This window comes from Rattus rattus, chromosome 9, assembly GCF_011064425.1.
Source record: "Rattus rattus isolate New Zealand chromosome 9, Rrattus_CSIRO_v1, whole genome shotgun sequence".
Classification (NCBI taxonomy): domain Eukaryota; kingdom Metazoa; phylum Chordata; class Mammalia; order Rodentia; family Muridae; genus Rattus; species Rattus rattus.
In genome coordinates, this window is record NC_046162.1 from 44,209,818 (window position 1) to 44,233,675 (window position 23,858).

The following is a 23,858-nucleotide window of genomic DNA, read 5'->3' on the forward strand; positions in this document are numbered from 1 at the left end:
ATATAAATTCCTTTTTAATGAATCCTTCTTCAAAGGTTAGTACTTGGGTTCCCTAATATTTATTTGGTGTTGTAAATTTAAAAAAAAAAGAAATACTTTTTTTTCCATTCAAAATTTACTGATTTAAATCTATGTTTTGGCAGTTGTGTTTTTTGCTTTTTATTTTTTTATTATTTTTTGAGTTTGTTAATTTGTTTGTAGTGTTGTGGTTCCAGTATTATACACACCATGCATAGTGCTGCTCCAAGCATTTTGGTGTCTGTAGCTTAGTCTAGCCTAGGACTCAACATTCTCTTGGAGTAAAGGAATGCTTACTACCCTTACTGGGTGGGCAGATCTCTCTCTCTCTCTCTCTCTCTCTCTCTCTCTCTCTCTCTCAATCTCTGTGTGTGTGTGTGTGTGTGTGTGTGTGTGTGTGTGTGTTTTCACTCTCCCTTCTTTCTCCTCTCCCTGTGGTCCTCTATACTTGGAAGGATACAAGGACCATGGGAACCAACACTACTGTAGTATAGTGTGTGATCATGCTTACCATACCATCATGGAGACATTCACAATTGCCAATCCTCAGCTCTCTTCCTATACATTTTTCAGCCTTCCATCATGAGACTCAAGAAATCTTTCCAAAGGAAAGCAGGTACATTCACATCAAAGAGAAGAAGCCGGTCTGAATTTCCAAGGTCCCACTTTGTGTCAGGCCATGAGCCGAGCACTATAAATTACAAAGAAAATATGTAAGCCATTAGTTCACACCCTTAGGACACATAGACTGAGTCAGAAACAGATGCACAACATGGGCACACAGCACGCTATTCTAAAGACAGAGATGAGAAACCACCCAGAGGAGAGGATCCACAACTTGGATCGAAAGTACATGGAGAAGGCGAATGAATTCTGGGGATGACATACGGGTGCCTGGGACTCAGGCAGATAGAAACCCCATCTGCTATGTAGGGCAGTTCCCTGGCCATACACACACAAGTCAAACACTTCTCTCTCCCCTCAGGCACAGGTGGACCCCAATCACTGATGCCAGTTGGAAGATTTTATTCTCCAATCTTAAATTCACCAGAAACCTGGAGGAGCTGGACCTAAGTGGAAATCCACTGAGCTACTCTGCAGTACGCAGTCTCTGTAAGGCCCTGAAACAGCCTGACTGCCGACTAAAGACCTTGTGGTGAGTCTGGCCTGAGTTCTCCCCGGAAACAGGGTTAGATGGGAGGAGACTAAAGGCAAAGGATGTCTACGGTGAGGCTTGATATTTATCAAATATTCACTGAACTACCATTACCATACCTATAACACACGCCAGTTAAAGTAAACAAATGGATTTTCTGTTTGTGGTGATCATGAAAAACTGCATTCATCAAAAAATCCCATTAAATAATGATAGTTGGACTCATGAGGGTTTCAGTGGAGCATACTTCCTAAGGACTTGGGTAAAGCAGAAGTGAAGAATACAGAGGCAAAGGGAAGCTTAACGGGAGAAAGATCCAGGTCCGAGGAATGGCATCTTCCCGTTTTCTCCTGTCCTCTACACTCATAATCAGACGTCTACTTTGTTTCTATGGACTTTATCTTGATTAAAATCTCACTTAATGAAAGAGATCATGCCCTATTCTATATATGGTGAATTTTATGTCACATGGCTCTTGAAATATAGCAGTGAACTGTCCTAGGCCTATGGAATTCTGCCATGACTGATGGCAGCAGAGCATTGGTCCTGACATATATCCATCACTCCTGCAGCTCAGCTGTGGAGAGCTTGGAATTATCTCCCTAGAATAGTAAAAGCACATGGAGAGCTAAGCACAGGCTGCTCACCATGCCAAGTTTCACAATAGTAGACCTGAGATAAAAATTTCAAAACAAAGAGATCTAGAGAAGCTGACAGTGAGCATCTCCCATGCAGGCTTGTTGAATGTGGCCTCACATCCACCTACTGCTTGACCCTGGCCTCAGTGCTCTGTGCCCCCTCCAGACTCTCTGAGCTAGACCTGCAGATGAATGACCTGGGTGACAATGGTGTGAGGCAGCTGTGTAAGGGACTCAGGAGTCCTGCCTGCAACCTCAGCATCCTGCGGTAAGCAATCCCCACATTTCCTTTCTGGAAATAAGGAGGGGGAGGGATGTAGATGACAAAACACACAAAAGAAAGGGGATAGATAATTCATAGTCAGCCTGACTCCTGTCCAGCTGTACCGCTTACACCCTGTGTTGGTCAAGTCACTGTGTTTACAAAACCTCAATGTCTTCATGGATTAAATGGAATGTGATACCCATCTCATAAACATGTAATGGATATTACATTGTACATATGAAATGGCATACACTATACATTTGTAAAAGCAAAGATAATACTAGGTAAGTAGCTGGGCATGGTGAAATCACATGCATTAGCATGGCTATATATATAGTAAGGGACTCTCAGACTTGCCTTCTTCCAGAACAGTGCTTCCATCATTTGTTCATTCATTAATTCATGTATACATGCATTCATATTAGGTTCTCTGTGTGTCAAGCATTGGTGCAAACCCTAGGAAAACAAACAAAAATACATGTGGCCCAGTCTTCTGAATTATATGGAAAGAGACAGACATTGATCACACTCAGCCTGTGACTCTGTATTGACAAACTGCTGAATGTTCTTTGTTCAACAATATCATGAGCATATAATTCTGTGAGAGGCATGGTTTTACTGAAAGGCCCAAGAGAGCTCTCTGAGGAATGAAGGAGAAATAGCCTTGGTTCAGCCAACATGAGGCCAGCAGCCCAGGCAAAGGCAGAGTAGGGAAGGCTCTGAAACAGATAGGGGCTGGAACCATAGAGAGTTGAATACAGAAGCCTGAAATAGTGTTCTGTACCTGGAGCTATACTATTTCTCCTGGCCTAGAGTTCCATGAAAACTAAGAAAACCTCCAAACTATAGCCCTGAAGATATGTGTCCTTCTCCACACCGTCCTTCATGCTGTCTCTGAACTGCTCCCTCTCCTTTACCTCCACATTCCCAGCACAAGTCCACAGGCAGATTCCAGAAGAACCCTTCCCAGAAGTTACTGGTGCCTCATGAGCTCAGAGAACCACGGAGGCTCCGAATCCCTGTACACAGAGCCTGCTGGTTCTTCCAACCAATAGGAAAAGTCAGGCAAGCCCGTGCCCTGCACTTCCCTCTGTCTGGCCTTTTGTTGAAACTCTCAAACCTAAAGGAACAGTTGGGTAGTGAAGTCCAATTTCGTCCCTCCCCTTGGTAGCTGAAACAGGCCCAGAGGCTTGACACATTTTCAGTCATGACTGTTCCTCGCACACTGAAGAACTTCACCAGGACTGGCCTCCACCGCACGTCTGTAACAACTCAGTTACATGTGAGATCTTAGCCGACACCTTCTCTGCTCTCAAGGGCTCCATCACCTAGAGGGCACCTCATGAAGCAGGATGGTGTCATTGCACAGCCTCTCAGGGGAGGAGGAGCCTTTCTCCTCCTGCCTTGTCTGTGCCTCACAGCAGTAGAGTAGGAGTGATGTATCCATGCATAGAAGAGAAGCCAGGCACTACTCTAACACCAACAATCCTGGAACCTGAAACCAAGGATCTTTCCTTCAAGGAGAATTCCATGAAACCTTGCATCCCAGCACTATTTGCTCACCTTGAAGAGAAGCCCAGAATCACTCTGGGGATATGGACATGACTATCAGCCTCTAGGAATGCTGATAGCTACAGATGTGCCCTTTGCCACAATAGTCCCCTTATGTATGGCCATGATCCCCACCTTGGGATAATATATTTCCAAAGACTGACTTGTTGAGAGTAGGTATAAAGGTCCAGTCACTCATTTCAGCCCTGGAATGTTCCAAAGGTCCTCTCTTGTATTCAGATCTCCCTGAACATTGACCAAGTCCCACCAAGACTGCGTTATGGACACATCTCCTTCCTCTCAACCTGCTGCTGCTCTCTATTATCTCCTTTGTTCTGATTCTTTTTTTTTCTTTTTTTCGGAGCTGGGGACCGAACCCAGGGCCTTGCACTTGCTAGGCAAGCGCTCTACCACTGAGCTAAATCCCCAACCCTTTGTTCTGATTCTTAAACAAGGATAAAACTGAATGAGCCTCCTCACTGGTTCCCTCCACAGACAACAGAGTCCAGAATCCTCGACTCTGACTTCTCAAGATTCTGTGGAAGGTCCCAGAATAAAACAGTTCTCTCTTGTTCTTACAGGTTGGACCAGGCCTCTCTCAGTGACCAGGTGATTAAGGAGCTCAGGGACTTGGAGGCAAAGGATCCAAAGCTACGAATCTCCAGCACATGGTAAGCAGGATGGAGGGAGAAAGGATTCCCTCAGGTCAATCTGGCGTTGTGTGGCTGATTTGAAGCTGAGAACTGAGGAAAGGGTCCTGAAGTAGGAAAGATACAGAGAGCCTGAAAAAAGCGGGGCATCACAATGATTGAATAAGAAAGGGTTCTGTGTGAAGGGTGGGTTGTATGGCTTTTTAAGAAAAAATATAATTATATTAAAGCGCTTCCATCAGAGAAATATTATGAGAGCAAGAAGCTAAACTGGTTTTTGTGGCAATCCAGTCAGGGCACAGGAATCTACCTCTGTGATGATGGCATTGACCCCTCCATGAAGGCAGAGCCCTCATGATCTCTTTGCCTGACCCTTCATCCTATGAGCCCTGTGTCATTGCATTGGGGATTAACATTCTAATGTGTGAACACTGGGGGACACATTCATATAAAACAAAGAATGGGGTTGGGATTATCCTGGTTCTGGAACCATGAATGCACAGGAGGATGAGGGCCTTCATACAGTTGTCTCAGAGCAAAAAGCATGGGACAGAGTTCAAATTCAGATGAGTTGGGTTTTAAGTGGAGATAACATGGGCACATCCCTAGCTTTCCCTTATATCTGAGGGGAAGAATATATCTATGTATAGGATGCCACACATGACGGTCCCCACTGAGAACATGGATGGAGAAGATATCATGGACTCATTCAAAGAGCAGAGACAACAGTCAAGTAAGTGAAGGGAGCAGACCCAGAGCATGTGAGTATAGATTGCAAGAGCATCTGTAGGAGGACATCACATTTCTTTTTCTTTTTCTGAATTCTTACAGACTTCATACACAAATACTATACTGACCATCATTTTTTCCACTTCGTCTAGTCACTTCAAATCCTCCTTTGTTCCATGCACAAACTCTCAAATTCCAACCTCTTCTCAATATTACTGATGTTATGTGTACTGTATAATATGTGTGCTTACATATATGTGTGTGTGTGTGTGTGTATGTATACATATGTATATATAAATACAATGTGATGAGCCCATTTTCTGTTGGACATGTTGGATAACCTACTAGGGAGCACTTGACTGGGGAAGACTACCAGATATTAACTGCTTATAGCTCTTCACTTAGGCACGGGGCATTATGAAATTACAATCATCCACGATAGTATGTCAACTAGGGTTTCATTAGTTGGAACTTCTTGAGATAGTGATGTTAGTAAGATTTCATGGGTTGCATGTCACACACAGAATAAATTATCAGCAATAAATGTATTGAAAGTGTTTATCATATCGATGCTCCCTTCTCTGACATGAGACAGTACAAGCCATAAAAAAGAATGCCACTCCTTGCAAGACCTTCCACACCTAGAACCAAGAAAGAATACTGCTTCTTTCTCTTCCAGACTTGGGGGCAGCAGCTTGTATCAGGCTTATATCTTGTCTTGTCTTGTATCAGATTCTGTACTAGGTCTCCCTTTCTCCTTCTGATCTGCCACCACCTAGGACTCACCTACCTATCCTTGCTCATCCATATTTGGTATTATGTTGTTTTCTCAATACACACACACACACACACACACACACACACACACACACACACACATATCAGAAACAGGGAGATAGAAAAATACGTGCATGGACAACACAAAGTGACCACTGCCTAGCCTATTCTACATGAGTGGTACTTATAACTTGTACTACTAAGGAGATTCCATCCATCTTGCTCTACCTCTCCAGGAGAGACACACATGGAAACTCTGGGAACTGAAGATGACTTCTGGGGCCCTTCAGGACCTGTGTCTACTGAGGTGGTTGACAGAGAGAGGAACCTGTACCGGTGAGTGAGCTCTACCTAGCAATGGCTTGCTTTCCCCAGTCCATTTTCCATAAGGGATCTCCACAGATAGCATCTACTTATCTTCTCTTTTCTTGCCAGTGCAGAAGGCTAAGCCAGGACTGGAATAAGAAGTTTAGTCTGTTATAAAAATAAAGGCCTTTTTCTGAAAAATTTTTCAGGCATTTACAAAACGGGAGAGCACCAGCTACTCAGATCCATCAACCATTCTGCAAATTTGTTTTGGCTACTCTCAATCTTTCTTGGTCAACACTGTCAGAGTATTGTAAGTCCAAGACACCATATGATTTCACCCACAATAATTTCACTATACATTTCCCATGTTTAAGATAGGACTTCATCTTTCCCAACCAGCACACTCTTACCACATCAAATGTGCTGACCTCAGTTTTTCATTTCACCTAAACAGTGTGTGCTGAGCTTTGCTCATTACCTATTTGGGGATTATTTTATTCCTGGTGTATGTAGCGTCCCTCCCCTTATTACATTCAAGTTCGCCTGTCCTTAGATTCACCTTACATCTCTGTACTCTCTGCTTCACTAACAACCATTGTGAACCAGGAACCCCTTGAGGCCAAGAACATGACAATATGTACGACAGCCCTGTCCTCCATGGATTCTAGTCTCATGCATAACAACTGACTATATACACAACCCTGGCTTCTTCCACAATCTGTCACCCTCCACCAACACTGTAATAGTTACTTCCTCAGCTGGAGAAACTGTGACTTACAATTTCCACGTGTCCACCCACCTGTCACAATTCAGGGAGCCTTGGAAAATCAATGAAGATCTTGGTAAAGCAGAGTGTCAAGGACAAGAATTTATCAGTCATATCAGCAGTTAGACTTTCACTGAGAAAAATACTCTTTAAGAATATAAATACTAAAAACCAATGATGTGCCTCATTATTTGAGTCTTAGTCTACTGTGTACAAGGTTTTATTCTCTAAATCACAACACACACACACACACACACACACACACACACACACACACACCTATTTCATTACTCTCATCACCATCACAGGAAGAGCTAACAGCTCCCGACATGTGTTTCATGTAGGTTTCCATTAGATCACTCAGTACTCACAGTTCTCTAAGATGGTGTTGTCATTAACCCAATGTACAGATGAGGAAACAGAGTTGGAAGGTTAAATGGCTAATCAGGGATCCACATAAACAGCAGAGAAATAACACTCAGAGCCAGGTGCCTGAAGTCTGCTGTGTCCTGGGCTCTGCATTGTGTCTGCACACAACAAATGAGTAATACTGATTTGAACTGGTGTCTGCCTCTCCCTCTTCCAGAGTGCAATTGCCCATGGCTGGTTCCTACCACTGTCCCAGCACAGGACTCCACTTTGTGGTGACAAGGGCAGTGACAATACAGATTGAATTCTGTGCCTGGAGTCAATTCCTGGACAAGACTCCCTTACAACACAGCTACATGGTGGCTGGACCTCTGTTTGACATCAAGGCTGAGCAAGGAGCTGTGACTGCTGTGTACCTCCCTCATTTTGTGTCCATCCAAGGTAACCAAGGGAAGATTAAGGAGGAGGGTAGTAATAATGGATGGGCTTGACAGGTCTTACTATAAGTTCATAGATAATAAGGAAAAGTTTGTCCTAATATTGTAGGGGGCTCATAAAAATGCCCCCACCTCAGTGATTTTCGAAGATCCCTTCAGAAGATGGTTTTATAAATAAGGGTCCCAGTGAACAATCTCATAAACAAAGCCATTACTGGAGCCTGTGATACCAGTACTGTCAATGTACATGCCTCAGGAAATTTCTGCTCTAAACAATGAAAGAATGGCACCCCATAATCCCTGCAAGCTGTAGGGAAAGCATGCCTAGTGTATATGCTAGCAAGTAGGGAAGCTGTAATGGTACACCACCTTCTGGGATACATGTCTAAATTGGCAGAGCACAAATAAGTGGTAATTTGAGGATCTGGTGCGAGGTCTGAGTCTGCCTTGGGAAAAGACTAGCTATCGAGTCCCCAAACTGTCATACAAGATACATTTTTGTGTTGTGCAAATTCCTCTGAAATTATTGGCTAACATGTTGTTGATGTAAATTCCAAGATGTACCACATCATGCAGGAGCAATGTCATTATCTCATTTCTTGGAGATTACCCATTCCAAATCAAACACCTGAAAGAAAATATTTTTCGCTTCTGGTCCCCATCTGTGATCAGAGCCAGGACTGTTTTACAGCCCTTGGACATGAAACCTGCCCACAGAGAACTGGTCTTCCAGGAGCACTCTCCCTCCTAAGCGCTCAGCCCACAGATGAAACTCCACTATCTCCCCATTGAGTGAACAAGGAGACACCCACCAAGAATGCACAGGGATCAGGAGTTGCAGGGCAGCCTGGGGCTGGCCCTTCAAGTCACCATCTGTGCCCAGAACCAGGATTATTCCACAGCTCTCAGACACAAAACCTGCTTGCAGATAGCTGGTCTACCAGTACCATTCCCCCTCCAAAGATCACAGGAGAGACGCTACTTTCTCCCCATTGACTGTCCAAGGAGAGACACCATGTAAGCACAGTGGAGTGAGAGCCACACAGTGGCCTAGGACAGGACCCTTCCAGTCTCCATCTGTACCCAGAGGAAGGGCTGTCTGACAGATCTTAGAACCAAACCCTGCCAACAGAGAGGTGGTCTCCCAGGAGCATTCTCACACCAAGGCTCACAGGCTCACAGGCCCAAAGCAGAGACAAGCTCCAGTCAAAGAAAAGAAGACCAACTAACATCAGAGATACCACCTGGGGAGAGGCAAGCACAGGAACCTAAGCAACAAAAACCAAAACTACTTGACATCACCAGAACACAGGTCTCCAACCACAGCAAATACTGGATATCCTAACACACCAGAAAAGCAAGACTTGGATTTAAAATCACATCTTATGATGAAGATAGAGGAGTTTCTGAAGGACATAAGTAACTCTCTTAAAGAAATTCAGGAAAACACAGGTAAACAAGTAGAGACCCTTAAAGAGGAAACAAAAATCCTTTAAAGAATTACAGGAAAACACAAGAAACAGGAGAAGGAATAGAACAAAACCATTCAGGATGTAAAAATGTAAATAGAAAAAATAAAGAAATGACAAAGGAAGACAACCCTGGAGATAGAAAGCTTAGGAAAGAGATCAAGAGTCATAGGCACAAGCACCACCAATAGAATACAAGAGATAGAAGAGAATTTCAGGGGCAGAAGATACCATAGAAAAACATCGACACAACCATCAAAGATAATGTAAGATGCAAAAAATTCCTAACCCAAAAAAAAAATCCATGAAATCCAGGACACAATGAGAAGATCAAACCTAAGGATAATAGGTATAGAAAAAAGTGAAGACTTCCAAGTTAAAGGGCCAGTAAATATCTTCAACAAAATTATAGAAGAAAACTTTCCTATCCTAAAGAAAGAGATGCCCATGAACATAGAAGAAGCCTACAGAACTCCAAATAGGTTGGATCAGAAAAGACATTCTCCCACTACATAATGGTCAAAACACCAAATGCACAAAACAAAAGAAAGAATATTAAAAGCAGTAGGATAAAAGGTCAAGGAACATATAAAGGCAGACCTATAAGAACTACACCAGGCTTCTTACCAGAGACTATGAAAGCCAGAAGATTCTGGACAGATGTCAACAGACCCTAAGAGAACACAAATGCCAGCCCAGGCTACTATATCTAGCGAAACTCTAAATTAACATATATGGAGAAGGCAAGATATTCCATGACAAAACCAAATATGCACAGTATCTTTCCACAAATCCAGTCCTACAAAGGATAATAGATGGAAAACTTCAATACAAGGAAGGAAACTAGACCCTAGAAAATGCAAGAAAGTAATCTTCCAACAAACCCAAAAGAAGAGAGACACACAGACATAATTCCACCTCTAACAACAAAAATAACAGGCAATAATCAACCTTAATATATCTTAACATCAATGGACTGAATTCTCCCAATAAAAAGACCTATACTAACAGACTGGATCCATAAACAGGACCTAGCATTTTGTTGTATACAGAAAATGCACTTCAGTGACAAAGACAGATACTACTTAAGAATAAAATTCTGGGAAAAGCTTTTTCAAGCAAATGGTCCCAAGATACACGTTGGAGTGGCCATTCTAATATCAAATAAAATTGACTTTCAACCAAAAGTTATCAAAAAAAAGATGAGGAAGGACACTTTATATTCATCAAAGGAAAAATCTACCAAGATGAACTCTCAATTCTGAACATCTATTCTTCAAATGCAAGGGTACACGCATTCATAAAAGAGACTTTACTAAAGTTCAAAGGATATGTTACACCACACACAATAATAGTAGGAGAAATAAACATACCATTCCCATCAATGGACAGATCATGGAAACAGAAAATACATGGAGACACATTGAAACTAACAGAAATTATGAACCAAATGCATTTAACAGACATCTATAAAACATTTCATCCTAAAACAAAAGAATATACCTTCTTCTCACCACCTCATGGTATCTTCTCAAAAACTAACCATATATTGGTCACAAAACAGGTGTCATAGATACAAGGAGATTTAAATATTCCCATGCACTCTATCAACTCACTGTAGACTAAGGCTGATCTTCAATAACAACAGAAACATCAGAAAACCCACATACTCATAGAAGCTGAGCAACACTCTACTCTATGATACCTTGGTCAAGAAAGAAATGAAAGACATTTTAGAATTCAATGAAAAAGCAGGTACAACATATCAAAAATTATGAGACACAATGAAAGCAGTGCTACAAGGAAAACTCATAGCTCTGAGTGTCTCCAAAAAGAAAATATAGAGAGCATACACTAACAGCTTGACAGCACACCTTAAAGCTCTAGAACAAAAAGAAGCAAATTCACCCAAGAGGACTAGATGGCAGGAAATAATAAAACTCAGAGCTGAAATCTCCCAAGTGGAAACAAAAAGAACGATACAAAGAATCAACAAAACCAGAAGCTGGTCTACCTATCAAAAAGATAGATAAACCTTTAGCCAGGCAAACCAGAGGTCAGAGACAGTATCTAAATCAACAAAATCAGAAATGAAAAGGGAAACATAACAACAGAAACTGAGGAAATTAAAAAAAAATTATCAGATCCGACTACCAAACTCTCTACTCAACAAAACTGGAAAATCTGGAAAAAATGGACAATTTCCTACACAGATACCAAGTACCAAAGAGAAATCAGGATCAGATTAACCATGCAGTCCCATAACCCTAAAGAAATAGAAGCAGTCATTAAAAGTCTTCCAACAAAAAGAGCCCAGGATCAGATGGGTTTAGTGCAGAATTCTATCACACATTCAAAGAAGACCTCATACCCATACTCTTCAAACTATTCCACAAAATAGAAATAGAAGGAACACTACCCAATTCGTTCTTTGAAGCCACAATTATGCTTATAACTAAACCATACAAAGACCCTACAAGAAAGAGAACTTCAGACCAATTTCCCTCATGAATATCAAGACAAAATACTCAATAAAATTCGTGCAAACCAAGGACACATCAAAACAATCATTCAAGCACGTTCAAGTAGGCTTCGTCCCAGGAATACAAAGATTCACTATATGGAAATCCATTAATGTAATCCACTATATAGACAAAATCAGGAAAATAAACCACATGATCATTTAATTAGATGCTGAGAAAGCATTTGAAAAATTCAACACCCCTTCATGATAAACATCTTGGAAAGATCAGGAATTAAAGGGCCATACCTAAACATAGTAAAAGCAATATACAGCAAACCAGTAGCCAATATCAAACTAAATCAAAAGAAACTTGAAGAAATCCCGCTAAAATCAGGGACTAGATAAGGCTGCCCATCCTCTCCCTACTTATTTGATATAGTACTTAAAGTCCTAGCCAGAGCATCTAGACCACATAAAGAGGTCAAAGGGATCCAAACTGGAAAGGAAGAAGTCAAAAAATCACTATTTGCAGATGATATGATAGTGTACTTAAGTGACTCCAAAAATTCCACCAGAGAACTCATAGACCTGATAAACAATTTCAGCAAAGTGGCTGGATATATAATTAACTGAAACAAACAAGTTGCCTTCCTCTATTCAAAAGATAAACAGGCTGAAAAAGAAATTAGGAAAATGACACCCTTCACAATAGTCACAAATAATATAAAATACCTTGGTGTGACTCTAACCAAGCAAGTGAAAGATCTGTATGACAAGAACTTCAAGCCTCTGAAGAAAGAAATTGAAGAAGATCTCAGAAGATGGAAAGACCTCCCATGCTCATGGATTGGCAGGATTAATATAGTAAAACTGGCCATTTTGCCAAAAGCAATCTACAGAATCAAAGCACTCTCTACCCAAATTTCAACTCAGTTCTTTATAGAGTTAGAAAAAGCAACTTGCAAATTCATTTGGAATAACAACAACAACAAAAAAAAAACAGGATAGCAAAAACTATTCTGAACAATAAAAGAACTTCTGGGGGAATCATCATCCCTGACTTCAAGCTGTATTGCAGAGTGCTTGAACTATCCAATGGGAAAAAAGACAACATTTTCAACAAATGATGGCATATAGAAGAATACAAATTGACCCATTCTTATCACCCTGTATAAAGCTCAAGTAAAAGTGGATCATGAACCATTACATAAAACCAGTTACACTCAAACTAATAGAAGAAAAAGTGGGGAAGAACCTTAAACACATGGGCATTGGGGAAATTTTCCTGAACAGAACACCAATGGCTTATGTTCTAAGATCAAGAATCATCAAATTAGACCTCATAAAATAGTAAAGTTTCACATAAGGCAAAGGACACTGTCCATAGGACAAAACAGCAACCAACAGATTGGGAAAGGGTCTTTACCAACCCTACATCAGATAGAGGGATAATATCTTATATACACAAAGTACTCAAGAAGTTAGACTCCAGAGTTTCAAATAATCCTATTAAAAATGGGGTAGAGAGCTAAACAAAGAAATCTCAACTGAGGAATACCACATGGCTAAGAAGCTAACGAAATGTTCAACATCCTTAATCATCAGGGAAATTCAAATCAAAACAACACTGAGATTCCACCTCACACCAGTCAGAATGCCTAAGATCAAAAACTCAGGTGACAGTAGATGCTGGCAAGGATATGGAGAAAGAACACTCCTCCATTGTTGGTAGGATAGCAAGCTGCTACGATCACTCTGGAAAACAGTCTGGAGATTCCTCAGAAAATTGGACATAGTACTACCTGAGGACCCAGCTCTAGCACTCCTGGGAATATACCCAAAAGATGCTGCAAGATGTAACAAGGACACATGCTCCACTATGTTCACAGCACCCTTGTTTATAATAGCCAGAAGCTGGAAAGAACCCAGATGTCTCTCAACAGAGGAATGGGTACAAAAAATGTACTACATTTACAAAATGAAGTACTACTCAGCTATTAAAAACAATGACTACATGAAATTTTTAGGCAAATGGATTGAATTATAAAATATTACCCTGGTGAGATAACCCAGTCAAAAAAGAACAGAAATGGTATGCACTCACTGAATAGTGGATATTAGCCCAAAAGTTTGGAATACCTAAGAAAAAAATCACAGATCATATGAATCCCAAGACGAAGGAAGACCAAAATTTGGTTTCTTCATTCCTTTTTAGAAGGGAGAACAAAGTACTCATGGGAGGAAATACAGGAACAAAGAGTGGAGCAGCACTTGAAGAAAAGGTCATCCAGAGACTGCCCCACCTGGGGATCCATCCCATATGCAGCTACAAACCCAGTCACTATTGCTGATGCCGAGAAGTGCTTGCTGACAGGAGCCAGATACGGGTGTCTCCTGAGGGGCTCTGCCAGTTTCCTACTGACACAGATGAAGATGGTTGCAGCTAACCATCGGACTGAACACAGGGACCCAAATGGAGGAGTTAGAGTTAGACTGAAGGAGTGGAAGGGTTTGCAACACCAAAGGAAAACAACTATATCAACCAACCAAATTCCACCTAGCACCCAGGGATTAAAACACCGAACAATGAGTACACATGGAAGGAACGACAACTCTAGCCACATACGTGGCAGAGGATGACATTGTCCAGCAACAATGTGAGTAAATGCCCTTGGTCCTGTGAAGGCTTGTTTCCCCAATATAGGGTAATGAGGGAGCATTGAGGATGGAGTGGGTGGGTGGGAGTGGGAGCATTCTCATAGAAGAAGGGGGAGAGGGAGGGGCATGCGAGATGGGAAAGGAGATACATTTGAAATGTGAGTACATGAAATATTCAATAAAAATAAAAATATATTTTGCATAAAAAAGAAGATATTTTTCTCTGCTAAACAACATTCAATGCAATACTCTTTGTCATGATGCAAGTTGGGCGCAAACTCAGGAGAAAAGACAGGCAAAGAGCGGATTGCAGAGCTGTGTAGCGATCACATCAAGTTCACATGTAACATTCAACATCACGGTTCTATCCGTTGTCAACTTGACACACAAGCACATCATGTTAAATCCCCAACTTTCCACTTTTTATTTCTAAAGTTTCAGGTTAATCTCACCATGAAAAGTGCAATCTGGTTTCAAAGGTCCCATTAGACCTTGATAATTCCCATAGTTTAAATCCATCTCTCGACAGACTTGAAGCAATGTCTTATCCATGAGCTCCTATAATATAAGATACAAGTTACACACTTCCAATATCCAGTGACGAAGAATAAGCACTGACACCCAACGTGGACGAATCAGAGCACAGTAAGGAATGCTCAACCACAAACCAATTCTTTCAGCATAAGCCCCAACTTCTACACTTTAGCACCTAGCGATGGAGATCATGGTGGCATTGACAGGACTCCAATGAACTTGGATATCTCCACCCATCCAGTTCTGCACATGAAATACACATGGCCTTTTTCTTAGGCCATCTCTCTACGCCTACCTACAACTTTCATCATCAGAAAACAATTGTGATTCTGACTCTCCACATCCTAGGATTTCCATTTACTCTTAGGCTTCCCTTCCAAAGGTTCATAGAATGATCTGTCAAGACTTCACTGCAGGGTCTTTGACTCAAACCAATTGCCTGGACTTAGCTGTTATCTGAAGCTGTGCATCTTGACTCAATGACCTGCTAAATCTGGAATCTTGCCTGCCTACCCCCCAAAAAACCATAGGTGTGACACTGGTAAGTTCGGTTGACAGCTTGACAAGTAACCTGCCCCAGACAATGTCTGTAGGATGTACTGACCATGGGGAAACACTTCCTTGAGCATTTGCATTTGCAGAACAGGGAATATCATCAATTAAGGCTTTCTGCCTCTAAATGGATTTGCTCTTCAAAAGATGAAACCTGGGGGAAGAGGTGAACACCCAGAAGTGCAGACATCCTGAGACTGCAGGACAGACTGCCACTTCTGCACACCTCTGCCCACATCTCTGGTCCAAGGGGAAACTGCACAGTGCCTCTGGACACCGCCGGTACCTTCGGTTCTGGCCTGCGCCCAGGACTGAACTGGACCAGCCAAACAGCTCCCTGCACCCAAATCCCATGGGGGAGAGAGCTGGACACTCAGAAGTGTGGACAGTCTTGAGAAGTCGGAAGAGACTACCCTCTGCCCACATTACAGACCCAAGAGGGAATCGCATAGTGCCAACGGTGCCCCCTGTGTACAAGGACCTAGGAGCAATCAGGGGCAGGACCCTTCTGATTCCTGCTCTCACCTAGAGCTGGAAGACAGTCTCCCGGAGCGCCTACACACCTGAGATCAGAGCACCTGTTCTCAGAAAAGCCTGAAAGAAAACAGGAAAACAGTTCTACAGGAGTGCTGACACGGAGGCCTATAGGAGGGGTCCCATTTTCACTCGATGGAAACACTAAATCTACATCTTTGAATTTGTTCTTTCACAGACGCAAAGGCAAGCACATTTGACTTCAAGGTGGCCCACTTTCAAGAACATGGGGTGGTTCTAGAAACGCCAGTTAGGGTGAAGCATCGCTCTGCAGTACTGAAAAACCCAAGCTTCTCGCCATTAGGAGTTGTGCTGAGAATAATCCCTGCTGCCCGGCGCTTCATCCCCATCACTTCCATCACACTGATCTACTATCACCTCAGTCTTGAAGAGGTCACCCTTCACCTCTACCTCATTCCCAATGACTGCACCATTCAGAAGGTAACTCAGAACCCCAAAGGTGGGACCAGGTTGTGTTAACAGAAAACCCGAGATGCAGGTGTTGAGTCCCTTGAAGAGATTCTTAACTGGGAAAGTGAATGTGTTCTGTGGGGGAAACCCTGGAGTGTATGAGTCGGCCTTCTTCTAGACCACTCACACCAGAGTCCCTTACAACTGTATCAGTGCCTTTTTGCCAATCTCTACATAGGATTTTATAGCCTCTTACCCCGAACAGAGCATTAGAATGCTCCACTACCAACATGTAGTGACCTCCCTCTTCCCTGGCAGAGACCTCATTCTCAAATGAACAGGACAGGGGCCAATAATACAACCACCCATGTGGGAGAACACAAGTTAAAAGGGTACCCAGGAGGTGTCACCACCCTATCCCACACAAATGTACTAATCAATCACCTTGCCTCATTTAGACCAGATGTTGTGGCCCAGAGATCCAGATAAATCACTGTGTGTAATGTTCCCTAGGCCATTGATGAGGAAGAAATGAAGTTTCAGTTTGTGAGAATACACAAGCCACCCCCAGTAGATAGCCTGTACATCGGCTCCCGCTACATCGTGTCTGGTTCTGAGAAGCTGGAAATCACCCCAAAGGTGAGCATCCAGAGTTTGATACTTGTCGGGGTCTGATGCCAGGCTTGGGAAACATGTGGGGCAGATTTGAAGGCTTAGCAGCCAACTAAGAGAGGGAGGAAGCAATTGGAATCTCAACAATCAAGACTTATCCCCTAAACATCAAAGTTACTGTTAAGGGACCACAGAGGATTGCAGATTAGGCCTGGGGAAGTGAGGAATTAGATTCAATCTGGCAAAGAGAAGAGTCCCGTTAAACATGGAGAGAAGCCCAGGCTGAGAATGTGTGAGCAGGACTTTCAGAATGAGCGCTAACTCATCCATGGCTGTGAGGGTTTGAATCTGAAGTGTCTCCTACAGGTATAAATGCTTAAACACTGGGTCCCCGACAGTGGTAATATTCGGGAAATTTGTAGAAGCAAAAATGTGAGGCCTGGGTGTCAGACAAAGGTCATTAGTGGCAGGCCATGAGGCTTATGCCCGTGCCCCTATCCCTACCTCAGACATACCAACTCCTGATGTCCTGGGAATATAACAAGTTCCCGCCACAAATAATTGAACCCTAAACCCCATGCATTTCCCAACATGAAACTAACTAACAACATAACTCCTTCCTTAAGTTTCCTCCTGTCAGGTTTGTCAGAACAACGAGAAAAGAAACAGTATGCTAGTGTGGCCTGGAGTTTTAAAAAGCCACGCTATAACCTTCTCGGGCTGTGTTCTCAGCTTAGCTCTGAGAATACTCTGCCACTGATCCTACTCCTGACATGGCTCTGCCCATGGCAAGCTGGTAATCTGAGCCCTGGGAGCTGTGATTGCTCCTCCAACTGCTCACAGCTAACTCCACCAAACTTCTAACGACCGCCCTGCGGCTGTGCTCTTTCTCCTGCCCACCTGAGTCACTGCAGATGGAAAACACCAGACAGCCTTAATATTTAAAAACCAGCCATATAACACAACTGCTGGGCTTTAATTAGATTCTAATAGACAATTTATTGCTCTAAACTCATCAGCTAGCCTAAATTAGGAGTCTGCCAGTGATGAAGGCCACCACCAGTTCTAGTAGCCCCCAGACCTTACATGGCTTGTGCTCTTCTCTCCAAAGCCTGGCCAAAAAATCCTTTCTCTATCGCTCTCCCTCCTTTTCCTCCTAGGATCCAGAAAATCCCACCTCTTTATCTTCACCCAACAATTAGCTTCTGCTATCTTTATTGACATAACCAAGAAATAATAGAGAATGAGATTTCAGTATCAGTCCCTGCCTCTGCACGCTGGGTCCTCAGCCTTCTGAGTAAAGGTGTATGTTCATAGGCTGTGGATCACCTCAGTGCAAAATAGAGGCAGTATATAATGTGGTGAGCAAGAGCAAGAAAGTTTGTGACTGGGGATATTCCTCCTTCACAGAATGAGTATGGAATTCTCACAGAGCATCTCTCTCTCCCTCCCTCCCCACTCCTCTCGATAGATAGATAGATAGATAGATAGATAGATAGATAGATAGATAGATAGATAGATAGATAGATGATAGATGATAGATAGATGATAGATAGATAGGTAGATGATAGATAGATAGATAGATAGATAGATAGATAGATAGATAGATAGATATAGATATAGATAGAATATCTATCTCTCTCTCTCTCTCTCTCTCTCTCTCTCTCTCTCTCTCTCTCTCTAGGAACTGGAGCTGTGCTACAGGAGCAGCAAGGAATTCCAGCTCTTCTCTGAGATCTATGTTGGACACATGGGTTCAGAGATTAAGCTGCAAATCAAAGACAAGAAGCATACGCAACTCATATGGGAGGCCTTGCTGAAACCAGGTAAAATTAGTGTAACTCCAGAGACCCTGAAGCTTAAACAAAGGCAATGACTAGGGAGAGGTATACTTTTGTTATTTCTTGATGCCACGAGAAAGCAAGATCAGTTATGTGGTTTTGCAAGATCCATAAGAGGTGGGGTGAGCACAATTTACACAGTGAAGGATGCTGTAACAGTCAGCTCTTCCCGTTTGGGACAAATATATGAGAAAAACACAATTTGTAAAGAAAAAAAGTTTTTTTGATTCAAGGTCTTAGAACCAAGTGTTAATCCATGGTCAGGTGGTTCTGACTCTTTGAGCCTGATATGAAATAGGATATGATAGAAGTGGGAGCTTCCAGGTAAGAGAGAAGGTTTATCTGTTCTTGCTTTCACCAAGGAGAGAGGGGGAGAAGGTAAAGAGACAGAGAGAAAGTAGGAGTGGGGAGAAGAAAAGGAATTGTAAGTGAGGAGGAGAGAAGTCCACGCAGTGTGTTCTCTCCCAGGACATGCCCAGTGACTGTCCTCCTCCAGCTGCACACCCTTATGTGATTCCCTTCCCATTCTCAGTACTCACTCCATGGTGAGAGCACTGGTGTATGGCTCCATTCATACACCCACAGCCCTCAGGACCAGCCACCTGTGAATACTGCTGCAGGACCAGTCCTTCAACACATGATCGTTGTTCAGGGAACACTTCATATGCAAAGCACCACATACCCTAAGCCCCGTTTTCTCAATCCTGTGTTCTCTTTCTGTTCCCACTGACCTGGAAGTGATAGATTGGGGAGCACAAAGATCTGCCTCCAGATCACATGACAGCTCAGCTTTAAAATGAAGGAATTTTGTCAAAATGAGATACGTGATATATAAATCCATACATAATTTACATTAATAAATTATTTTATTCTGGTTACTCAACCTTAAAAAAGTAAAAGACAGAAAAGGCCTCTCTTCTCTCCCTCCTACTCCTGCCAGCTCTGCTTCTTTTCTATAAATCTTTTTACCACATTCAAATGATTTTTCTTCATCTCTCAGAGTTAACTTGGACCATCTGTGTGACCCAGGGTTTTGTACTATCCTGAGGAACATAGTGATGTCACCAGCATGTATGCAGATGGGATATGTACCTCCCCACCTCCCATAATTTCTTTGCCAGGACTTTAGCAGTAAATCCACTGTCCGGGCGAGCTGGTTTCCCATGGATAGCTGACTGATGTGTAGGCCCAACTAGTGAGGGTCCAGAGACAGGAGCTGTGGGTGCTATGAGCTCATGATGGCCATGGAAATACCCTGATTATAAGACAGCACTCACAAGCCTTCTCCATAGAGTATGTGGCTGTATTCTTTCAAATTCCTCTTCTACAATGTTCCTTAAGTGTTAATGGGGTGTTATAAATGTATTGGTTACAGAGATGAGTATTCACCCAATTCATACTTTATTTTCAGCATCCTGTATAGCAATAAGTATCTGCAGTCGCCTCCATTCACACTCAAGAGAGACTTTCCTGATGACTGTTAAAAGTAGCCTTTGTCTGTGGTGTAGACACAGATAGGTAAAAGGGCAGTAATCCTGTGTCCATTAGTCAAGCAGCAGCAGTAGCTTCTCTTAAAGGTCTGAGATTTCTGTAGACCTGGGTTGGTTTATTTGTTTTACAAGAATTATATTGCTAGGGATGTACTCTATCTTATGGAGTGTGAATTATGGAGCTAGTGGCTGCTCCCATCGTGTTTGTGCCACCGTGCAGCAGAGGGACCACCTTAGCAGGTCAGTTCATGATCATAGAGAGCACAGCTGGGTCAGACTGTTGTTGATGCCTTTTCTTCCTCAGCAGCCTGAGGGCTTAGCAACAGGAGGAAAGCTTCCAATTCACCTTCAGCTTGAATTCTCTATACCACATGTCTAAGAGGTGCTGTGTAATCAACACTATTGCCCTATCTACTAGTTCTTCTGGGGAACTAGTCAGAATGACATGAGCCTGTAGGGATCCTCAGAACTTCCCTGTGCACAAACTCTAAAGGAGGGGTCCCACATTTGGAAGTGGGTTTTTGTTTAAAACTCATTACTTCTAGGATCTCCATTTCAAGCCTTGTATGGTGTTTTAGTTTTTTAATTAGTAAATAGCAGGTTCCTAGTCTACCTATGTTATACCAATCTACTACTGTCCTTTCTTCAGTCCCTAAGGCCAAGTCCCACTTCTAGTTTCTGGTTTCGGGGGGTTTAGAAGCTTCACGTGGGAAATGTGCTGTTTCCTTCTGGACCTGGGTTGTCTTGCTTGATATCTCTCCTACTTTTTACACTTACCTCTATAATGTCATTTTCTTCGTGCCTCAGTCAAACCCCATGCTATGAATGTACCACACATCCGTTATCTAGTCCTCTGTTGATGGACATCTAGGCAATTACATTTCCTAGCTATTGGGAACAGAACTTCAATGCGCATGGTTGTGCAAATGCCTCCATTGTAGCATATAAATTTTGTTGTACAGTGCCAAGGAAGTGTGAGAGAACTCACAAAAAAAGAAAGAAAAAAAAACCAAACAAGAACTGCAAATCACAACAAGGCCTTTATTTATGGTCACTCTGTCACTGTTGTCATTAGATGGTCCAGTTTATCTACAGCTCAGGATACACAAGATGATCCATCTAGCATGGATTATTTCCCTTATCATCTTTCTTTCATACAAATTGGATCAGGGCTTCCCAATACTAAAAACGGGGTCCCTGAGCTGACCTCCCTAAACTGTTAGAGCACAGTGAATATAGGAACTGTCAATCACCTGGGGCTCATTCATAAGCTGCAATTCACTAATCTTCTTCACTCATGGATGAAATTCATTTGCTATTCCCGTGTGCTCTGTCTTGCCTCACCTTAATTCTACCATCAAATCCAGGACACAAGTTTGTCATCTGTGAGTGTACAAAATCAAACAAGGACAAAAATATCTCTTTTTAACCAAAATGATTAGCAAGGGACTTGATTGCTGCCCAAAAGGAATTCAGTTGAGGATAAAATTGAGTCTGAGATCATGTGAGAGAAGTGTCTATTGTTCATTTTCAGGTCTATTCTCTCTATGATGATAGACTAGGCTTAAGACGCCCTCGATAACTGAGGAGATGTTCACCTTCAGAGTAAATCAGAATGTCTGTAGTTCATTCTCAAAATCTCAGGCACAGGTAGGAGTTTCACAGAATGCACTGAGTGTTGGTGTGGACATCATTATAGATGGTTCATCTCTCCTTTCTTCCAGGAGACCTCAGACCTGCACTTCCCAGGATTGCTCCAGCCACAAAAGGTTAGTAAAAACTCTAAGAGTCTAGAGAAGCCAATAGTATCCTGCTGCTACATCTCGTGATTCTTAAAAGGAAAGAGTGCAAGGAGAGAGCCACAGTTTGCAAACCTCACCAGAATGTGGGAGAGGCCCATACCCAGGGTCGAGTTTCTCTCATGCCCCTTGCTGCTTCCCACACTGACAATGACTTTACACACTCCGAAACTGATACCCCACCAAAAAACTCTCCTCTTGATTATGCAGAGTGTCATACTGATGATACCTGGCCTCAAGAAGGTAATGCTATTTTTCTACTGGCCTTCCAGAGGAAGTAGAGAGGCAGGGGTGCAGAAGAAAGGAGCAGTTTCAGGAAAAGAGGAAGAAGTGGGCGGCCAGTCAGAGACCCCAAAGGAGCATTTTTTTTTGTTCAGTGACTTTCTCATCTTTACCCTTAGATGCTCCTTCCTTGATACACTTCATGGACCAGCATCGGGAGCAGCTGGTGGCCCGAGTGACATCAGTGGACCCTCTCTTGGACAAGCTGCATAGTCTGGTGCTGAGTGAAGATTCCTATGAGGCAGTGAGGGCTGAAACCACAAACCAAGACAAGATGAGGAAGCTCTTCAGCCTCAGCCGGGCCTGGAGTCGAGCCGGCAAAGACCAATTCTACAACGCTCTGAAGGAGACCCATCCTCACCTGGTCATGGATCTGCTTGAGATGTCGGGTGGAGTCTCTTTGAGATACTGACATCCTGTCTGAGGGGTGAGCACTCTCCTTAGAGTCCTGGCTCTGCCTGAACTTCCTTTGGTCCTTAGTTTCTCCATCAGCAGCTAGTGGCCATGTGAGCTTCTTTTCTGATGGCCCTGTTTCCGGGATACCTCTTGGGGATCCAGATGCTCCCCCTTGGCTTCCCTAGACAGATGGTCATGGGAGTTGAGCATCTCAGAAAACACCCAGTAGCACCGATATTTCTATCAGGACCTTGTTGAGCCTGCACTAATGGCCAGACTGGCCAGCATTAAGCCAACCTGACCCACCACGATGCACACAGGATGGGGATCCTGAGAATGAAAACAAAGAGATGATGGGTCTCTCGGAAAGTGAATGTCTCATGAATAGGAGAGGAGGAGGCTTTTAAAATGCATGCTGTCTGGTCAGAGATGTAGGGAAGTCACATGATGCAACATGTGGTCACCACCAGAAACACCTCAGATTCAGTGCACATTGTGAACTAATCTTGGGCAGTTACATATGCACAAGCCTTCTGTTCTAGTAATGAACTTGCAAGCCTCACATTTGGTTACGTCATCCCATATGGAGGTGAGAGTCACGGCTTAAGAAACTGATGTGCGAGTGTTGAACAGATGACTAACAGAAGGCTCATTGGTAAGAGCTGCTCTTGAAATGGTCAGAGTCCAACTCCCAGCACCTACTTCAGGTGGCTCACAACTGTGGCTAACACCAAAGCCCCAGATCCAGCATCTTATTCTGTACTTGATAGTCACCAATGCACAGATGCACATTCAATCAAACACACAGCATTTTTAATATTTATAAGAGAATGACAAAATGGGTGTCCTCTTCCCATCTCCCAATGGAATTATCTCACCAAAACTCATGTCAGACTTGAGGCTTGGAAGCCTGTGTGCTTACCAGGAGCACAGCCCTGCCAGTCTCTTTCTCCAGGCTACAAGGCTTTCCCTCTGGGTCATGTTTCTGCATCCCTTCCTGCCAGACTCATGGACAGAACAGTTAGCCAGTTTCTCAGTGTCTCCCATATTTTCCTCTTGACTATGCATGTGTGCTCGCTCTGCTGTTGGGATCTCTGCACTTTGCATCTCTTTCTCTTTTGGAGAACAATATTTCCCTCATTCTAACTCCA

At 42.9% G+C, this 23,858-nt stretch overlaps 1 protein-coding gene across 1 annotated transcript in view; it reads left to right on the top strand.

Annotated features, from left to right (window-relative positions):
* The window catches only part of Nlrp1 (NLR family pyrin domain containing 1), a 44,055-nt gene extending 20,197 nt beyond the window's left edge, over nucleotides 1–23,858 (top strand). Inside the window, 13 exon segments of the mRNA XM_032914159.1 lie at nucleotides 1,004–1,174; nucleotides 1,417–1,477; nucleotides 1,479–1,558; nucleotides 1,892–2,080; nucleotides 4,210–4,299; nucleotides 4,929–5,011; nucleotides 6,021–6,120; nucleotides 7,446–7,669; nucleotides 16,055–16,317; nucleotides 16,801–16,926; nucleotides 18,584–18,725; nucleotides 21,955–21,999; nucleotides 22,431–23,858. Coding sequence (XP_032770050.1) covers nucleotides 1,004–1,174; nucleotides 1,417–1,477; nucleotides 1,479–1,558; nucleotides 1,892–2,080; nucleotides 4,210–4,299; nucleotides 4,929–5,011; nucleotides 6,021–6,120; nucleotides 7,446–7,669; nucleotides 16,055–16,317; nucleotides 16,801–16,926; nucleotides 18,584–18,725; nucleotides 21,955–21,999; nucleotides 22,431–22,723 — 1,867 coding nt within the window. The 3' untranslated portion in view covers nucleotides 22,724–23,858.